The sequence below is a fragment of the Sorex fumeus genome, unplaced genomic scaffold (assembly GCF_029834395.1).
Source record: "Sorex fumeus unplaced genomic scaffold, SorFum_2.1 ptg000047l, whole genome shotgun sequence".
NCBI classification, from domain to species: domain Eukaryota; kingdom Metazoa; phylum Chordata; class Mammalia; order Eulipotyphla; family Soricidae; genus Sorex; species Sorex fumeus.
The window spans coordinates 16,832,174-16,852,063 of NW_026606104.1; the positions used below are offsets into that span (position 1 = coordinate 16,832,174).

Here is a 19,890-nt window from a genome sequence, read left to right on the forward strand (position 1 = left end):
TGCTATACCCATGAGAACCCAGTTGGTTATCATGAACTGGGCACTGCATGTCTCATGGCACTTAGCATGTTAGAATTGTGCTCATGTTCTGGTCTCCTCAATTAGACCAAGAATTTCTGAAGAGTAGGAGCAGGATTTGCAATCATATTGAGCTTTCTTTCAAAAGTAACTGAATGGTATTTTGAAGTACTTATATTTTTTCCATTACCAAGTTAGAGGTAAATGCAGTTCCCACTTAAGGATATTATTATTTTCTAAATCGGTTTAGGGCTGGGAGATTGCTCAAAGAATTAAGTACGTGCTTTGCATGTGGGAGGCCCAGGGCTGGCATCACATGGTCCCCTGAGTACTGAGCTGGGAGTCAGCCCTGAAAACTGCCAGGTGTGGTCCCAGAACAAAAGAAAACAAAGCAAAAAACCAGCTCAATCAATCAATATGCTAAAAGGAGTTAAATGTGCTTTGAATTGTGCTATTGCTTTCTTCTTTTATTTTTATTTTTATTTTTTTCTTGCTTTATGGGTCACACCCAGCGATGCACAGGGGCACTCCTGGCTCTGCACTCAGAAATTACCCCTGGTGGTGCTCAGGGGACCATATGGGATACTGAGAATCGAACCCAGGTCGACCATGTGCAAGGGAAATGCCTTACCCCCTGTGCTATTGCTCCAGCCCCTCTTTTCTCTTCTTTTAAACTCTTAGTATCACCCATCGAGAGGCAAGAGAGTCATTCTTAACCATTTTAAAGTGAGGTTGATAACTGAGTGGAGTAACACTGTGTCTTGTGTTTCATTCCTTAGAACCTCACAAATTATGATCTGTGCAGCATTTTGCTTGGAACGTCTACACTATTTGTCTGGGTTGGCGTCATCAGATACCTGGGCTACTTCCAAGCTTATAACGTAAGGAGGATGCAGAACTACTTTTGACCAACTGGGGTTGATTTTTATCTCTTTCTTGGGTTTGAGTTTCCACGTTCTCATTTCCCCCATTGTGTGATTTTCTTCTCAGGTACTTATTTTAACGATGCAGGCCTCCCTGCCAAAAGTTCTTCGCTTCTGCGCTTGTGCTGGTATGATTTATCTGGGTTATACTTTCTGTGGCTGGATCGTCTTAGGACCATATCATGCCAAGGTATGCAGTGCTCATTTTTCCTTCTTCTGATGAGGTACTGTTGACCCTGGACAGTGGGGTTCCAGCCCAGATCTCCTTCCCTTTATTCCTTGCACCCAGTTTTGAGGCCAATTAGCACAGGTCTTTGCCTCAGTTTCCCTTTGCTTTCCAGGATGCCAGAGTGATATCAGGGTGTCAAACCAAGGACTACCCAGCCTCTAGAGCACACATTTCAGAGTTGTTTGGAACTGGTTTAAGGGCTAATATATTAATCCCACTGTTCACCTAATGAGAAATGTTCAGATCACTATGGGAAAAGTAGAAAAAATTGCGTGAGGAAATTATTACAAAATCTTTCTAAAGTAGCAAGGTTTTCATTCCAGTTAGCTGAGGGGAGTGGAGCTGGACCAGTATCACTCAGAATGTTCCTATCAGGTATGTGATTAAATTATTACCCATTTCTTTCTTTGAAGGTGGTTTTGACCATAGCTTCATCTTTGTGATTTCTTATAGACTAGTCAGTGGCTATATTCTAAACTATTTCAAGGCTTTCAGTGGTATCCTAGTTACGGGAATATCAAAGTGTTATCGTCAGATGTTATGCTTTAAAATGATACAACATTGTCAACTGTGTATATATATATAAAATATATATATGTGTGTGTATATATATCAATATATATATACATATATATTGATGTACCACTATATCAGGAAATGAAATACAGTAGGTAGGCCTTGTTTCATATGTTTTTTCTTCTTTTTGGGTTTTTGGGCCACACCCGGCGGTGCTCGAGATTTCTTTTGGTTCTATGTGCAGTGTTCACTCCTGATAGGTTTACAGGAACATATGGGGCACTGGAGAGCCAGCGTATTCAAAGCATGTGCTTTACTCATTATATTATCTCCCCAGCCTGGGTAGGTCTTGGTTTAAACCAAAAAAAAAAGTAAACAATGTTACTACTGCAACTTACAGATTTTATTCCATTAGCATTTTGCAGTTGGAACAACAATTAAACTGTTAGCAACTATCACTCTATGTTTATGTGTTAGGCACTATATGAAGCATGTCTGTCTTCTCTTAGCACAGCCTAGTGTCCCGTTATTTTGTCTTAGGTGCTCTTTAAAAAGAAAGGGGTGAAAAAAAAGACAAAAAAAATTTTAAAGTTCATATAACATCTCAGCCTTGTTTTGAGCACAAACATTACGTTAACAAAATGTGTGACTAAATTTAGTTTGCAGTCTATCCACAAAGCATGAACAATCTACAAACCTCAAATCAAATTTTAGGATTATAGCCAGGCTTTCTCCCCTTTAAAAAAATCTCATTGAATGTGCTCAAATAGGGTGGCTATTTCTTCTATTTGAGAAAACTCTATGCCAAACAAAATGACAATCTCTGGGTAAATAGTAAACCTTGATCATTTTATTATCCCTCAGTTTCCATGCCACTGCTTTAAAGGTGATTCATGAGTAAAAATTGTTCTTAGATATACTATTCTGGTTGTTGTATTTTGGAAAACACCAGCTGGTGCTCAGGGTTTACTCCTGGCTCAGTGCTCAGGGATCACTACTTAAGGGACCATATGTGGTGTCAAGAGATCAAATCTAGTTAGACACGTGCAAGGTGAGTTCCCTACCTGATGTTCTATTATCCCACCAAGATATAGATATATATATAGATATGGAATGGCAGAGATCTTCCTGATCTGCAGAACTTACTGTCTTTGTGCCCAGGGAAATCTATATCCCCCAGCTGCCCCCCACTGCACTTTTTTGTTTGTTTCTGATTTTTGCCTCATGCTCTGGATGCGTTTACACATTTTTGTCACTAGAGGGCAGTGTTGCTCTGTGTGGAATAAATACAGCGCCTAAGGCGTTTGACTGAATGCACTGACCCCAGGCCTAGATGAGGGGCCTGTCTTTGCCCTCTCCCCTCCTTATTCTTAAAGGTACTCAGCTAGAGTTCCTTGAATTTACTATGATACTCTACACAAATAAAATTTGCTAAAATTTACACTCTATGTACTAGGTCAGATGCCCAAGTACCTTTTCCTCCTTCACTGTTTACTGTCCCAGTAGCACCATGGGGGACATTTTTTTTTTTTTATGGAAAATAGGGATATTCATATGCTAGATAGTTTTCTTGAGAGTGCACACTTACTTAGTGAATGGCATTGTAGCGCTGTAGCAGGCCCAGTAACGTCTCCATTGTGAGACTTGTTACTGTGTTTGGCTTATCGAATACATCACGGGTAGCTTGCCAGGCTTTGCTGCGTGGGCGAGATACTCTCTGTAGCTTTCAGGACTCTCCGAGAGGGGTGGAGGAATTGAACCCTAGTCGGCCGGGACGGCCGTGTAGAAGCCCAACTGCTGTGCTATTGCTCCAGCCAGTGAATGGCAGAGATAGAATTCACATGGAGGCCTGCTGACCCCAGTGCGTTCTCTGTAGGGCTCTTGGTGTTATCCCAGAGGCTACTGCAAACGCGCATTTGACTTGATCCGGGGATAGATCTGGGAGAGGACTGCTGAGTGCTCACTGCTCTTGGCGTGTGTCAGGGCTTCCCAGGGGGAATGACATGATTCCAAGTCCGTATGCTCATGCGTCCCCTTCAAACGACAGGTGAGATTAGGACACTGGGGACCAGCTCTGTGTAGCAAGACTTCCTCAACCTTTTCCACTTGCAGCCTACTTTCGCTAAGAAACAACGCAATATAAATATTTTTTGAGTGCTGCTAGAGATACCACAGATTCATTTTGTGGTTCATTTTGAATTACTTTTTGGTTTCTGTTGCTCAGCCCGTTTGATTGTTGTGAACTTTCCATGACCTCTGCACTTGTTTATGCCCCCCTCCCCCCCCCCCCCAATTTGGGATCACGACCCACCATTGAAGAAGTAAAGCTAGAGTACAAATGTGAGGAGCACTGAAACAGAGCCATGGGTGTGCTTTAGCATTCTCCTTCAATAAAAATGTATAAAGAAACTGATGACTTTGATTTCAATCAGGCATTTAATCTAGTATGCCCAAAATATTACTTCAGCATGTGTTCTGTAATAAATAAAGGCTGAGATGAAACTGAAGGACAGTCCGGCACTTGCCAAGTATGAGGCAGATCCGGGTTCAATTCCCAGAATCTCATGGCCTTCTATGCATGGTCAGTATAGTCTTGGAGGTCCGAGCACTGCTGGGTGCAGCCTTGGATGCCGCTGGCATTATCAGGGTGACCCTGGTATCCCCAGCAGTGCAGGGTCTGAGCAGCATCGTCACTATTGAACTGCCAGCCTGGTTGGTGGCCCCCAGGATTCCTGAGCACTGTTTGGGAGCCCCAGCCCAGCCCCTAACCCCCAAATGTTGGGATGTGTTGTCTCTCTTTTTCTCTTTAGAATCAGGTGTTGCTTTATCATGGCAGCACAGCTCAATTTGGACTAACTACTCTGTGGGCTCTGTGGTCATTGGTGGCCCATGACTCCAAGGTCCCCAGGGTCAGCCTTCCATGACCCCACTGACAAGGGTCACCACTGTCTCGAGGTGCCCAGCAGATGTGATGTTCTACCTCAGTATCCCATGAGGGGGAGTTGTAAGGGTGCCAGTTGATCCACTTCCTTTAGTGAACCGGGATGAAGCTTTCAATCTGGATCTGGATTTTGTGCTTTTCTTCCCCATAGAGTTCCTACTTTGAATTAGAAGTGAAAAACTTTTCTTACCCCTACACATACACCACACACACACACACACACACACACACACACACACCCCATCAGAATGTTCTGATTCCGCCACAGACTGCTAATGCAAAGACCTTCCATGTTCCTTCCACAGATCTTTGAAAGCCTGGGCTGCACAGCAAGCATTTCCTGAGATCTTTAGAATCACAGCAGCCTTGGGTGTGGAAACACTCTTTTACACAAACAAACTGAGAGCAGCTCGGAGGAACGAGAATTTTGTACTGCTGGCAGGGGGACATTCCCCATCCCCACCCTCCCAACCCCGATGTTAGCTTTCTGTTCTCCTGCTAGACGTCCGATTTCAAGGGTTTGGGTGGAAGAGAGAGGAGATATCATACGTGTTGGGCTGATGTTCATTCCTGCACTAATGGACTTTGGCACGGCATCCTTTTAAAGTGTCCAGGCACAGAGGGCGGGAGACTGTTGATGCTTAATAATTTAAGATGAGGTTTGGAAGTGCATTACTCTAATGTGGCTCTTAAACTTCCAGAGCACATTTTTATTATTTTTTTTAAACTGTGAGGCATGAATGATAGTCTTACATTGCCCCATTTTACAAATGGGAAGAACAAAGTGTTGAATAATGGTTGGACTCAGCCGTGCCATGGGTGGCAGTTGGGCAGAACCCGCACCGCAGGTTTTAACCTCTGGTTTGGGCCAAGTGGTTATTTTATGCAAAAGAACTGCTGGTCCGGTAGAACACTTCACCTGGCTGTTGCATAAGATCCTTAGCACCAGCTCTTGAGGCAGATTTTTCTGTCATTTTCTCACATAAGCCATTGTAGATTGTTTTTATACATTTAGATGAAAGGGGTTTTTTTTGTTTTTTTTTTTCCTCCATCACAGAGTGATCATTTTGTAACAAATGATTCGGTTCTTGCTGGGAAGAAACTACCAAGACTTTTTTTTTTCAAATTGAGGTACCATTTAATATTTCTCAAATGCCTACTGGAAGTTTAAATATTGTCAGATCTTCTAGACAGATGTCCCAGAGGGCAGGTAGCACAGTAGCACTGTAGCACTGTCCTCCTGTTGTTCATCGATTTGCTCAAGCAGGCACCGGTAACGTCTCACAGCAAATTGTGAGACTTGTTGTTACTGTTTTTGGCATATCGAATACATCACAGGTAGCTTGCCAGTCTTTGCTGTGCAGGCGAGATGAGAGGGCAGGTACCATGGCTTTTCTCTCTGTACCCCTGCCCTCGTGCCCACCGGCGGGCATTGAATATGGTTCAATATATTTGTAAAATGAGCGAGAAACAAAGAGATAGAAGTGCCTGTTTTCAGAGGGTGATGAACTGGGAATAAAAATGGTTTCTGGGGCTGGAGAGATAGAACAGGGCTTAAGACACTTGCCATGCATCTGGCTGACCCCGGTTCAGTCCCTGACACCTCATTCAAGCATTGCCAGGAATAGCCTCTGAGCACAAGCAAGAGTTCCTTTGCAAAACTGTCCTTCCTGATTGGAAGCAAAGCGAGACCTTATTTCTCTTGATCTTGAGTATTTGTAATAGGGGCCATATCCAGCATTTCTAGGGTCCTTGGGTCACACCCAGTGGGATTGCGGTCTGGGGTTACTCTTTGTGATCTTCAGCCTAATGGTGCAGTGGTAGGGGAGGGTGGCATGAGTGCTGGGCATTCAAGTCACTGAAAACCATGAGCTGTCGCACTGGAGAGCTCTTCTTATCCTCACTTGGTACATTTTTGAAGTTCACTTCCACCGAGTCTTATTCGTAGCAGCCACGTTTTGTGGTATCAGATCACTCAGTATGGTCCTTTTTAGACCTTTGTTGGTTTGAAATCAATCCCCCATGCACAGAGGAAGGGGAGGTAGAGTGGGGGAGAACATAAATGTTGAGACAGATTTAGATTTGGTATTTAGACTAATACTAAGTAATTGCACAGGAAAACAAAACAAAAAAAAGAATGAGTTCCGTGTGAACTGCCTGTCTGCGTATATTGGAACCTGAGGTACAGACCGTTAGGAGTTCTGGAAACTGAAGAAAGGAGTTGGTCAGATTCCAGAAGGAACTAAGAAGTATGAATTATTTATGCTGCTGTCACGGTTGTCGGTTTGTCATTGTTAGCCAGGGAAATCGGCTTTCATTTCATTGTCTTAAAGCTAGGGGAGGAGATGGGAGATATTTACTCTGGGAACTGCCTGTCTTACTGTTAAGTAATTTACATATTGTTAAGTGATTTCCTCCATAGGACATTCCCACCATGTCTCTCTGGAGAAGGAATTTAGATCAGTTTCTTCAGGGTTGTTGCTGATGCCAGAAACGCTCGGGAATGATCCTTGTTTGGGGTGCATCTGATTCCAGTTCTTCCCCTACGAGTCCTGTCCCTGAGCTGTCCTGAGCTGGGAGGGTAGCTGTGGTGGTTGCTGTTTCATCAGGGTGTGGAGGAGAGTGTGTGGAACACCGGGCGGTTTCCAGGTAGTTCACTCGGGAGCTGTTAGGGTGAGAACACAATGCCTAAGGCTTCCAGGAAGCCTGTTTTGAAACAGACTTTCAGCTTTGTCCTAATTGGTCACTGAGAAGAAGAAAAAGAACAGGTTGGGTGACAAGAACAAATGGCAGGAGAAAAGAGAAGAATTGGACCTGGCTACAATGCAGATCGGTATCAAATCTATCAGTACCATGCCTGCAGAAATAAAAGGGGCAGGACCACGACAGAGATGCAGTTTTCAATAAGGTCTCATCAAGAGAATATCCTATTTACACACTGGCTGTTGATAACTTACAGTGTAGGGTAAGTGAAGTAGTAGGCTTTGTACTTTTTAATGATTTTTCGGTTGACATACAATATTAGATTCAGGCAACAGCACGATTCAACATTTGTGCACATTACAAAAATGGCATCATACTAAGTCCAGTTGCTATCTTAGCAACTTTCAAAACTGCAGTATCGTATTATCAGTTAGGGTCCCCTGCTGTACATATCCTTGTATTATTTTTTCATACTAGAAGCCTGCAGATTTTTTTTTATCACTTTTAGCCATTTTGCCTACCTTAGCAAGTCTCCTCACCCAAGAACCACCAATTATTTTTCTGCCCTATGATATTTAATTTTTTTTATATTTAATTATTTTTGTTTTTATTTTTCACATGAAAGTTAATTAGGTACTTGCCTTTCCATATCCAATTTATTTCACTCAACACAGCATCCTCAGGATGCATCTATGTTGTCCCAAATTTGATTTAAAAAATATATATACATATATATGTATTCATTCTTTTTCATGTCTAATGAAGTTGTGGCTGATGAAGCCACCCTCCAGAACTCACGACTGCTTCTCCTAGAAGGGAGCATAAAATGAGGTCCCCACAACCATGCCACCGGACTCCGTGCCAGGCTGTTTTCACCTCAGGGTGCCCCAAAGGGGGGCAGGTGAGAGCCCTCCCTGCCCCAAGGGATCCAGTTCTGGCAGCTGACCTCCACTACCCAACTGCTGCCATGCTCCAATTCACTTTCCACATGCTTGGGCCAAGCCTCACATATGAGGAACATATTTCTGGACACTCCCTACCATTTTCCATTATCTGTATATCTTGGAGAGCCCAACAAGCTACTGAGAGTATCCTGCCTGCATGGCAGAGCCTGGCAAGCTCCCCATGGCATATTCGATATGCCAAAAACAGTAACAATAACAGGTCTCATTCCCTGACCCCGAAAGAGCCTCTAATATGGCAGCATTGGGAAAAACGAGTAAGGAGAGGCTGCTAAAATCTCATGGCTGGGACGAATGGAGACGTTACTGGCACCCGCTTGAATAAATCAATGAACAACGAGATGACAGTGATACGGTGATACAGTGAATTAAGTAGTATTCCATTAAATATCTTTTTCATTCTTTTTATCAATGAACGAGCTGGAGCGATAGCATAGTGGTAGGGCGTTTGCCTTGCACGCATCCAACATGGCCGACCCGAGTTCGATTCCTCCGCCCCTCTCGGAGAGCCCAGCAAGCTACCGAGAGTATCTCGCCCGCATGGAAGAGCCTCACAAACTACCCATTATGTGTTCGATATGCCAAACACAGTAACAACAAAAGTCTCCAAAGGAGACGTTACTGGGCCTGCTTGAGCAAATCGATGAACAACGGGAGGACAGTGACAGTGACAGTGATATCAATGAACATTTGGCTTGTTTTCGTATCTCGAATACTTCTGCAAAACAAATGCTCCAATGAACCTGGTGTGGAGTGGTCTCTTCAAATTATCAGTTTCATTTTCTCAATAAATATCCAGAATTTCTTGATCATGTGTTACTCTTACTTTTGTGAGGAATCTCCATACTATCTCAAGGGGTAGTAGCTGCACCAATTTTCATTCTCAGCAACGATACAGAAGTGTCCCTTTTCTCTACCAGTACTTGTTTTCTTAGATTTATTTTATTTTTATGACAGTAATAAAGTGATCTCACTGTGGAAAAAAAAAAGAAAAAAGAAACGGACCTGGCGTTGTGAGAGAGGACAAGCACTGGCCTGACCACGGGGGGGGAGGGGGGGTGGAATGCAGCCCCCTAAGGCGGAACTTACCAAACCTTTCACTTTTCACTTTGCCTCCTGATGTTGCATATTGTTCCGTGAGAGAGACAACCCAAAGACCTTAGTCTGTGAAATTTATGTCAGACTGCAACTTGAACCAGAAGGGCGAAGAGGTTGAAGTGGAGGAACCCTTGGAGGTCTCTGTAAAATCCAGATGTACGCCAACTTCATAGTAGTGGAGAGAGATGATTTTAAGAGACAGATTAACCTTAGCTGACTGAAGAGAGAGGAGACGGATCAATTCAACACAGATTTAAGCACTGGACAATTTTAGAGGCACGTTTCTTTGGCATGATATGAGAAGCGCTGACAGAAATAGGTAAATCAGGAAGGAAAGTCACATCCCTGTGAGAGTGGTGTGTGGAGAGTTGTTTTGTCCCACATAGTTTGTTCAATTCCCAAGTCGGTGTTTCTCCTCAGTGGCACTCATCAGAGACTTACTGTCCCCAAAGCCACTCTGACTTAATGTATGGTCCTAAGATTGTCTAAGATCTGAATTTGGTTCAGAACTCTCCAGTAGCTTGTTCCACGTCTTTCTGAAAAACTGCCGTCTTTTGCCTGGTGGGTCATTATTCTTGACGTAGGTGGTCTTCACATCCGTCTAATAGTCAATCCCCTGGACCTAGAGACAGAAGTTTTGCAAGGCCTGAGTTCTTTTGGTCTGCATGGCTATTGGTGGTTGGTCAGCCTCTGACACCAGGACCCCAGGGGGATCCATACGGGCCTGGACTCAGTTTCTGCATCCCACAAAGTCTGTAATATCCGGCTGACATTATAAACTTGCCTGGTACAGCCTTGACCCCATGAATAATCTCTTTCCTTCCATAACTAAGTTTTCCCCTCAGACTCCTCCTTTTCTCTCTCTCAGCCAAACCCTGATGCTGCCTTTTCCCCGGCTAGTCTGCCCTGGACAGACATGTCCATCCTGTGAGATCTTCCACAGGTCACTGTTCCCATGTCAAAAGACAGGGCCGGATCATGCCACTCTTCTGACTGGAGTTTTACACTGGCTTCCCCTACAGCCTGCCTCACTCCCAACTCTGCAGGTGACCAGACAAGGCCCTTTGTGTCCTGGAGCTGACAGGCTTCCCCAGCCCCCGCTGAGTCTCGACACCGATGTCCCCTTAGTCACTGAGCAAATCCTTCCTTTGCTGCTTCGTTGAGCGGCTTGAGCTCCTGGCTCTCATTGTGAGGATTGCTTCGTGAACAGCCCCGGCTCTCCCAGAGCAACTATTTCCTCTCTAAGTTGTGGTCTGCGCAGGTAGAGGGTGAGAACCTTTAAGAGGCATTAGCTGTGATCATTCTTGCCTAACTGACCTTGGTTTTTGCAATGCTGGGAATTAAACTCTCCCACTGAGCACTTTCCTGGCCTGATCTTTGGTTTTTTACTCTGCTCAAATTACATGCACCCACGGTTGGAAAGGTGACAGGGAAATCATTTATTTGAAAGAATTTCCTCAAACCTGCACTATGTCATGCAGTTCCATCTTAGTGGCTGTAGAACACAGCCGTGACACTTCTTCCAGAAATTGGTTTGGCAGAATGTAGCCTTAAAAATGTCAATAACTGAGACCAAATAATGGGGGCAGATGAGGGTGTGAACCATTATGTTCGTTACATTGTTTTTTTATAATAGCAAATCCCAAATAGTTAAGTTTGACATTTCCAGGGAATGAGCTATTATATGAGAAATGTTCTCTAAGAGCAAATGGCATAAGGTTTAGCTTGTGTTAAGTAGGAAAAAAGAAGTCAGAATCCAAAATTGTTAGTTGATAAGACCAAAGATATATTTAAATAAGCATAGGAAAAGACCCAGCAATGAGTGATATTGTTTTGAGAGTGTAGCACTGTTGCATAGAAATTTGAATAACGTTTACAGCTTGCACTATTCTAGCTACCTTAAAGTGACCTGTTAAGGGGCTGGACAATAGCACAGCGGGTAGGTGTTTGCCTTGCATGCAGCTGACCCAGGTTCAATTCCCAGCATCCCATATAGTCCCCTGAGCACCGCCAGGAATAATTCCTGAGTACATGAACCAGGAGTTACCCCTGTGCATCACCGGGTGTGACCCAAAAAGAAAAATGAATAAATAAAGTGACCTGTTAATTTTAATAACAATTATGTAGCTTCAGCATGGCAAGTTAACCAGATACTTCTCTCCATTTGGGGCATAATGTATCTCAAAAACTATTTTTGGTTCTCCCCACAGTTTGAAAATCTGAACACAGTTGCTGAGTGTCTGTTTTCGCTGGTCAATGGTGATGACATGTTTGCAACCTTTGCTCAAATCCAGCAGAAGAGCATCCTGGTGTGGTTGTTCAGCCGCCTCTATTTATATTCCTTCATCAGCCTCTTTATATACATGATTCTCAGCCTTTTTATTGCACTGATTACAGATTCTTATGACACCATTAAGGTAAGTCATCGTCAGTATTTCCTGTCAAAAACTGCTGCTAATTGTGTGAAGATGGGAACTTTGGAAACTACTAGATATCTTTTTTCCTGGCAAAAAGGCATTTTTGTTTGTTTGTTTTTGTTTTAGCTTTTTGGGTTATACCCGGTGATGCACAAGGGTTACTCCTGGCTTTGCACTCAGAATTTACTAATGACGGTGCTCAGGGGACCATATGGGATGCTGGGAATCGAACTGGGGTCAGCTGTGTGCAAGGCAAACACCCTACCCACTGTGCTGTCACTCCAGGACATAGAATTGGGATTCTGTGTCTTTTAATTGAACACTGAAGTTTTATATAAAAAATTTTTTAGGTCTTGGAGGTCAATTTTAAATATGACACCTAAGTCAGGCTGGCTTGGTCTGGACGCGTGGTGGGAGAGAGTAAGGAAAAGGATGAGGAGGGGCTGTATATGAGAAATGAGGCTCTGGGGCTCCCCTCTGGCAGGGAGACCTCCCTGATTGGCTCCCTGACCCTCAGGTCTGGGGCAGTCGCTCTCATCACCACCTGACACTCCGGATATCCGGCGCCTGCACATTAAGTAATGCAGTTGCACTCTCACACTGCAGGTCTTAAAATTGTGGCAAACTAAGTTTTGTGGCTGTTCAGCATCTCCCTTCCTAAGCCACCCAGGGTTTCTGACTCCTTTCAGATGAGGGTTCTGACTGACACCCGTTTGCCTCAGGTTGTGTTCCCCTCACAGCCCATGGTTATGCTGAGGAAATTCTCGGGACGCAGTTGGCATCTGAGCAACCAGGTTTACCGTGGCTTGTCTTGGGCTGTTCCCTCTACTTAAACCCTTCTGGGCTGACTCAGAGGAAGTAGTTCATTAACAACCAAGTCCTTTGTGTGTGGGGGGTGGGGGAGTGCGGGTGAGAGGTTCGTGTTCACGTGGGAGCAGATGACTTAGCAGTAGAGCTGAAGGTGGAGAGGAGAGTTGCATTCCCTAGCCCTCTGGGTTCCTGTCTCTTTTCTTGGCAGTGGTGGGGGGGAAGGGGGCTTCTCCTCAGAGGGGCTCAGCAGTTCTTGGCCAAACAAGTCAGGGGTTCAGTGCCAGGGTCCACCTATGTATGTTGTTTGGGCCCTGTGGCTCTTGGGATACTCGGGCCATTCGGGCAGTGCTTTGGGTCCTGACATGGATTTGACAGTGTCCCTGTGAGAGCACCAAGTGTGATGATGACCTGGTGGCTGACCTCACTCAGCACAGCAAGGCTGGGGGTGTGTCTCAGAAGAGCCACAAGGTGACCAAAGGAAGCAGGGACCACCTCCCACACAGATTTTATGTCAGAAAGGGAGGGCTGGGTCCACTCTATAACTGCAACATTTGCCTGATTTCTTCATTAATGCCTGCCTGCTCTGTCTCATTTTTCTTTCTGGAGTTTTCCTTTGGACTGTTCTTGATTCTCATGGTGGCCCTGGCTTGTCCTTCTGGGACTGACCGAGTGAGTCATCATTATTAGTATCAGTTCTTGGACTTTAGCGCTGTTCATGGGGGAGGACTTTGTTGTACTAAAGGTGTGATTGGTGTGTTTACAAAAGGAGCAACTTCTCATGCTCTAGAAAGATGATAACATTGTGTACTTTTTTTTTTTAAAGAAATACCAACGTAACGGGTTTCCTGAAACAGACCTTCAGGAATTCTTGAAGGAAGGCAGTGGCAAAGAGCAGATTCAGAAGCAGCCCTCGACCTTCCTATCCTGCATCTGCTGTCTGAGGAGGTCAGTGTGTGGTTGACCCAGAGATCCTCAGGCTTTCGGGTTACACTGTACCCATAACCAAGGCAGCTCACTTGGATGATCAGCTATTCTGCACCTCTTTCCTCCCAGTGAACTTGGCTCCCAGACCAGGGGAGAGAGCTCCCTCTCTCTTGGGATCCACAGAAAGATCCAACCCAAAGAACAGGTTGGTGGTTTAGGAAGCCCTGGGTAAGACTAAGGGTCTGAGCTAGGGTCACACATGTGCGCAGGTCAAAGTGTAGCACTGTTGTCCTGTTGTTCATTGATTTACTTGAGTGGGCACCAGTAATGCCTCCATTCGTCCCAGCCTTGAGATTTTAACAGCCTCTCCTTATTCGTCTTTCCCAGCACTGCCGTATTGGAGGCTCTTTCAGGATCAGGGGAATGAGACCTGTTATTGTTACCATTTTTGGCATATCGAATACGCCACAGGGAGCTTGCCAGGCTCTGCCGTGGGGGTGGGATACTCTTCGATAGTTTACCACTGTCGCTATCTCTGTCCTCCCGTTGTTGATCGATTTGCTCTAGCGGGCCCAGTAACGTCTCCATTGTGACAGTTGTTACTGTGTTTTGCATATCGAATATGTCACAGGTAGCTTACCAGGCTTTGCGGTGTGGGCAAGATACTCTTGGTAGCTTGCTGGGCTCTCCAAGAGGGGCGGAGGAATCAAACTCGGATCGGCCAGGTTGGTCGCTTGCAAGGCAAATGCCTTACCCGCTGTGCTATTGCTCCAGCCCAGGTAGCTTACCAGGTACAGGAAACTGACTAATTCACTGTCTGGAGTCCCCGGCAAAGACAAAAACAGTGGCATACACTCAATACCTCTTTTGCAAACCACAGCACCCAAAAGGAGAGAGAAAATAAAAGGGAATGCCCTGCCACAGGGGTGGGGTGGGGTGGGATGGGGGGGATGGAAGGTGGGAGGGATACTGGGAGCACTGGAGGTGGAGAATGGGCACTGGTGGAGGTATGGGTACCCAATCATTGTATAACTGAAACCCAAGCACAAAAAATTGTAAGTCTACAACTGTACCACATGGTGTTTCACTAATTAAAAAAAAACAGTGGCATGGTTGAATTCTCTTGGGGAATATGATAAGACTCCAGAAGGAATGAGTTATGTTGCTGAATTGAAGAGAGTGAACTTGTAAATGGCCAAAAGAGATGCCATAGTTTCTAATTTGGTGGGGAGCAGGTTGTTCAGCCACACCTAGTGATGCTTAAAGCTTACTCCTGGCTCTTTTACTCATGGACCATATGTGGTGCTGGGGATTAAACCAGGATTGGCTGCATGCCAGGCAAGCACCTTAACCCTGTATTATCTCTCTGGTCCCATAGATCATATTTTAAATTTATTTTATTAATTTATTTGTGGTGCCAGGGATCAAAAACATGATCTCAACCATTTGAGGCTTGTGCTTTACTGCATTCCTGGCCCTAAGGGCCTTTCAGTGGTGGAGAAAAGGAGCTTTTCTTTCTCAAATCTGTGGTACAGAAAAAAAAAAACTTTCTTCTTTCTCCTCCTTTGCCCAGGGGGCACAAGGACACTCACTGCCAGGCAGTGCTTGTGGCTCCTGTGATGCCAGGAATTAAAACTTGGGGCTTCACACATGCCAGGCATGTGTATGCTCTACCACTTGGAGCTATCCCCACATCCCAAACAACCTCTGGTGTTTTGTTTTGTTTGGGGGCCACACCTGGGGGCTCAGGGATTACCTCGAGCTCTGCACTCAGAGGTGACAACTTGGCAGGGGATAGGGGACAAAATGGGGTGTGGGGGATTGAACCTGCATCATCTGCGTGCAAGACAAGTGCCCTGCTTGCTGTCTTATCCCTCCAACTCCAACACAACTCTGTTACAGCCTTTGCAGGGGATCCAAGACTATAGGTTAGTTTGAGTTGCCTCGGCACATGTGTGACCTTATGAATACAGCTCATACCCTTAGTCTTACCCTGGGTTTCCTAAGTCGCCAATCTGTCCTCTGGGCCCTTTTTGTGGATTCCAAACATCAGGGCTGCCAGGATGACCTCACTGCTTGAGGAGTGGGGGGGCACTTGAATTCACAGCCTTATGCTTGCTGAACATGTACGCTCAGCTTTCAGGCCTTTCTCACTGGGGTTTACACACAGTAGGCTGTGGAGCTGGAGAGAGAGTACAGCGGGTAGGGCATTTGCCCTGCACGTGGCTGACCTGGGTTCAATCACCGGCAGCCCAGGTGGTCCCCCAGCACTGCCAGGAGTAATTCCTGAGTGCAGAGCCAGGAATAAGCTCTAAACATCACTGGGTGTGACCCCAAAAAGCAAGACAAGCAAACTAACAAAAAATAGTGTGCTATTTGATCACATCAGTGCACGAGGCAGCCCTGGGCTTTGAGCTCAGTCAGGGCATCTTACTTGTTGGGAAAGTGCCTTAAGCCACAGCCCAATGTCTGGTGCACACTTCCTCACCCCAGTTACCTTTCTTTTCTTTTTCTTTTTTGTTTTTTGGGTCACACCCAGCAATACACAGGGGTAACTCCTGACCCTGCACTCAGGAATTACTCCTGGGGAATTGAACCCAGTTCGACCGCATGCAAGGCAAATGCCCTACCTGCTGTGCTATCACTCCAGTCCCCAGGGAGCCTGCCTGTGAGGGAGCTGCATGTCCTAGGGTGGAAATGTGCACCAACAGCTCCTCATTGACTGGCTGTATTTTTGCTCAGTGTCCCTCAGGACACATAGGAAAATGGTCTGGAGCCTTACACGCTAAACTGTGGGCTTAACCCCAGATGGAATCAGATAACTGAATGTGGAGTTATTAAACATGTGTTCTAATGTGAAGTTATGGTTTATTATCACTTAGTTTTTGAACTGTATGCCTATTTTTTTATATGTCGAATGATGTAGAAATTGACATCCACTTGCCTGAAAATTTTCTGCATGGTTCTACATATAAAAATAGGTATAAATTTTTCAGACAAGTGGAAAGAGCTTATAAAATTCTGGTCTAGAGTTTAGTGACAAAGTGTTGCTCGTGATTTGGGAACTGTATGAGTGACAGATGAGGATTGTGGTCTTCTAAAAATTTTTTGGTTTGTTTATTTGGGGGCCACACCTGGTAGTGCTAAGTGATTACTTCTGGCTCTGTGCTTAGGGATCATTCCTGGTGGGGCTTGGGGGACCATATGCTGTGCCTCGGATTCAACCTAGGTAGGTAGAGTGCAAGGCAAGTGCTTTACCGACTGTGCTAGCTTTCTGGACTGTGAGGGCCGTAGTTTTAATTGTCCCATGTTTGCTTTGATCAGAAGTCAGGGGTGGGTTGGTTAACTAAAATTCCCTCCTCCAATGTTTTTAAGAAGGAATCGCTGAACCAAATTCCTAGAGGAAGATGGGGGAACATAATTGCTACTTAAAACCACAGGATGTAATTTCTGTTAATCAATTCATACTATATCTTGGGATTTGAAATTAGATGATTGAGCATTGCCAAAGGCTGTCTGGTAAATATCAAATGAGGTCTTCTGAGAAGAGTCAGGTTTTTAAAATCGCATTTCATCCTCTCAGAGCTTTAAATTGTTGCCATGGAAGCTAGGATAAAGGGAAATTAATTTTCTTAATAGACAGCTGCCTCCTAAGAGGCAGCTTATAAAAGGGAAGTCTCTTTGGAAGTTGCTTTTCTAATATGCCATTAACTATGAAGGAAAAAATATTCATCAAAGAGTGTAGTGGTGAATTCTGGTGTGTGACCAAAAGGGTTTTGATGCTCGATTTTGGGAAAGTTGGTTTGTACCACAAAATAGACCCCAGAAAATTGTTGAATGTGTTTTTGTGCATCCCGATGGGGAAAGTGCAGGAAGTGGGGGTTGGACAGAGGGTAGTGAGTAAGATTGGGGCAGAGTGGTGAGAAGGTAGTGCCATCAGATTATTGAGGAGAGGCCTGGTATGAAGAACAGAAGAATTAAATGAAATAACATCCGCCAAAGAGATCAACCAGAGTACTGAATGTTCTGAAGAACAAGGGTATTGAATGTTCTGAAAACAGAATAGCAGAAAATAAAACGAGGAGTGGTTGTTCTCAAAGATGGGCATGCATGTGGCCTGCTAGAGCAGTTGTTGAGTAGTTGGACCAAAGCTTTGATCTGCAGGAGGTTGGTTGAGAAGCATGTGGAGATCAGAGCATCCTACAAAGGAAATGGATTGTTTTGGGGCCTTGAGAGTAAGTTAAAACATCGACTCCATCTCAAATAAAGTCCTCTTTTCTTTTCTTTTTTGTTTTGTTTTGTTTTGATTTTGTTTGGAGGTAACCCCAGTTAGGGCTTACCCCTTGTTTTGTACTGAGTGCTCACTCCTGGTGGTATTCAAGGGAACATATAGGGTGCCAGGAATCAAACCCGGGTTTGTTTTGTGCAAGGCAAATGCAACCCAATGAAGTCTCTTGCATGTGTTTAAAGGTTCTGACCCAAGGACAGAATACAGTTGAAGTGAAGTGAGCTGACCTTGCAAAGACCCCAAGGAACCTGGCAATAATTATGTTGAGCTGTTGACCCTGAGGGACAGCCTTGACAATCACTGTCACTCTTTCTTAGGCCCAGCTGTCCAGCTGCCACCACCACAGGCTGACTCCTCCTTGACTTAGTGATATAGCCTGTAGCTTGATCATCACTTGAGTGCCTGAGTTTTCACTTCGGATTCTGCTGCTTATAGGAATGCTCTTTGAGTAACATCATGTTCTTTGAGTGACACCAGGATGGGACACATGTGAAACATCTCTTAGTTCTAGCATGATAGGGTTTTTTGAATGTAAGTTTGGCTGAACAAATAGAGAGTTGAGGAGCTCGGAGATAGTGCAGATACTTGAGGGGCTAGGAGATAGCTTGTGTTAGAACACAAGCCTAACATACACCCAAATGGGGTTTGAGTCCTGGCAACAAAATGGTCCCAGGACTGGCCCCGGAGACTCTCAGCACCATAGTAACCAAGCAGCAACGCATCCTCGAGCATTTGAGCTGGCATGCCTTGTTGGTTGAGAATCAAGAATTGCCAGTGGGACTCTAGGGCCTCCTGAGCACCACTTGGGAGCCCCACCCTCTTTACCTCCAAATGCTGAGTTAACCTTTCCCCTTCTAAGCTGCAGAAATGAAAAAAAGAAAGAAAGAAAGAAAGAAAAAACCACCAAACTGCTCTTCTAGCCTCTGAATAGGCCAATAGATTTTGTCAAAGAAGGGGTTGGAGGCCGGAGTGATAGTAGATGGCGGGTATGATGTTTGCCTTGTGTGAGGTTGACCCAGGATTAATTCCTGACATGACATATGGCCCCCGACCCCACCAGGAGTAATCCCTGATCTCTGAGCTCAGAACCAGGAGGAACACCTAAGTACTGTCAGGTGTGGCCCAAAGATGGAAGGAAGGGAGGGAGGGAGAACTGGAGGATTATATGAAGTATATGACTCCTCAAAGTGGAACAGGATCTACTCAAGCCAATGTAAAATGCCATTCTTGTTTTTTCTTTTGTAAATTACACTCTTGTAAGTTTTAGACACCTGTGTCTAAAATAGAGTATTTCTGTTCCAACTTAAAGATTTAAAAATTACTGTTCTTTTTTTCTCTCCCTCTCCCTCCTGCTACAGGGAAGGAAATGATGACCACTTGATGCTCATTAATTAAACTGTGAGAAAGACCATCGTTTCCAGTTCCTTATCCAGCAGCAACACAGATGGACCCCCAAACAACTGGGACAGGCACTTCCAAAAAGGCAGCCTTATTTAATTGCAAAGTGGGGAGGAGGACTGTCAGCTGTCTCACCACAACTGAACTTCAAAGTTCCCGTTTATAAACTTGGATAATGAAGCACAGCCCACAGTGAACTACTGGGCATTAGTGCAATAGAAATGAAATGGAAACAACAAGATTCTCTATTGATCTTTTAATTTATGTCATGATAATGTTGAGGTGGCCAAGGATCACATTTCAGAGTGTCCAAAACAATGGTGTTTAAAGTCATGTGGTTAAAGAAGTGTGTTTATCATCAAATCAGAGTTTGTTTTAAAAGAGAGTTTTGAGTTGAAAGACACGTAGTTTATTTTTTGTGATTTTTATTTCTTTTGGGGTTTAGGGCCACACCGGGAAATGCCCAGAGCTTAGTCTTGGTTTTATATTGCGGAATCACTTCTAGTAGGGTTTGTGGGACCGTATAGAGTGCTGGATATCCAACCTAGGTTGGCCACATGCAAAGCATGTGCCCTACCCACTGTACTATTGCTCCAACCACAATGTGTGTTTGTTAGTTCTTGGTTTGCACAGAAACAAAGTTGATTGCACTGCCAAATTAGA

At 44.7% G+C, this 19,890-nt stretch overlaps 1 protein-coding gene across 2 annotated transcripts in view; it reads left to right on the top strand.

Annotated features, from left to right (window-relative positions):
* Positions 1-19,622, top strand: part of MCOLN2 (mucolipin TRP cation channel 2) — a 67,115-nt gene extending 47,493 nt beyond the window's left edge. For both annotated transcript variants that reach the window (XM_056123403.1, XM_056123402.1), the window contains exons 10-14: positions 798-899; positions 1,009-1,131; positions 11,601-11,807; positions 13,441-13,562; positions 19,188-19,622. In XM_056123403.1, the coding sequence (XP_055979378.1) occupies positions 798-899; positions 1,009-1,131; positions 11,601-11,807; positions 13,441-13,562; positions 19,188-19,224 (591 nt within the window). In that variant the 3' untranslated portion in view covers positions 19,225-19,622. The remainder of the gene's footprint in view (positions 1-797; positions 900-1,008; positions 1,132-11,600; positions 11,808-13,440; positions 13,563-19,187) is intronic.
* Positions 19,623-19,890: the final 268 nt, after the last annotated feature.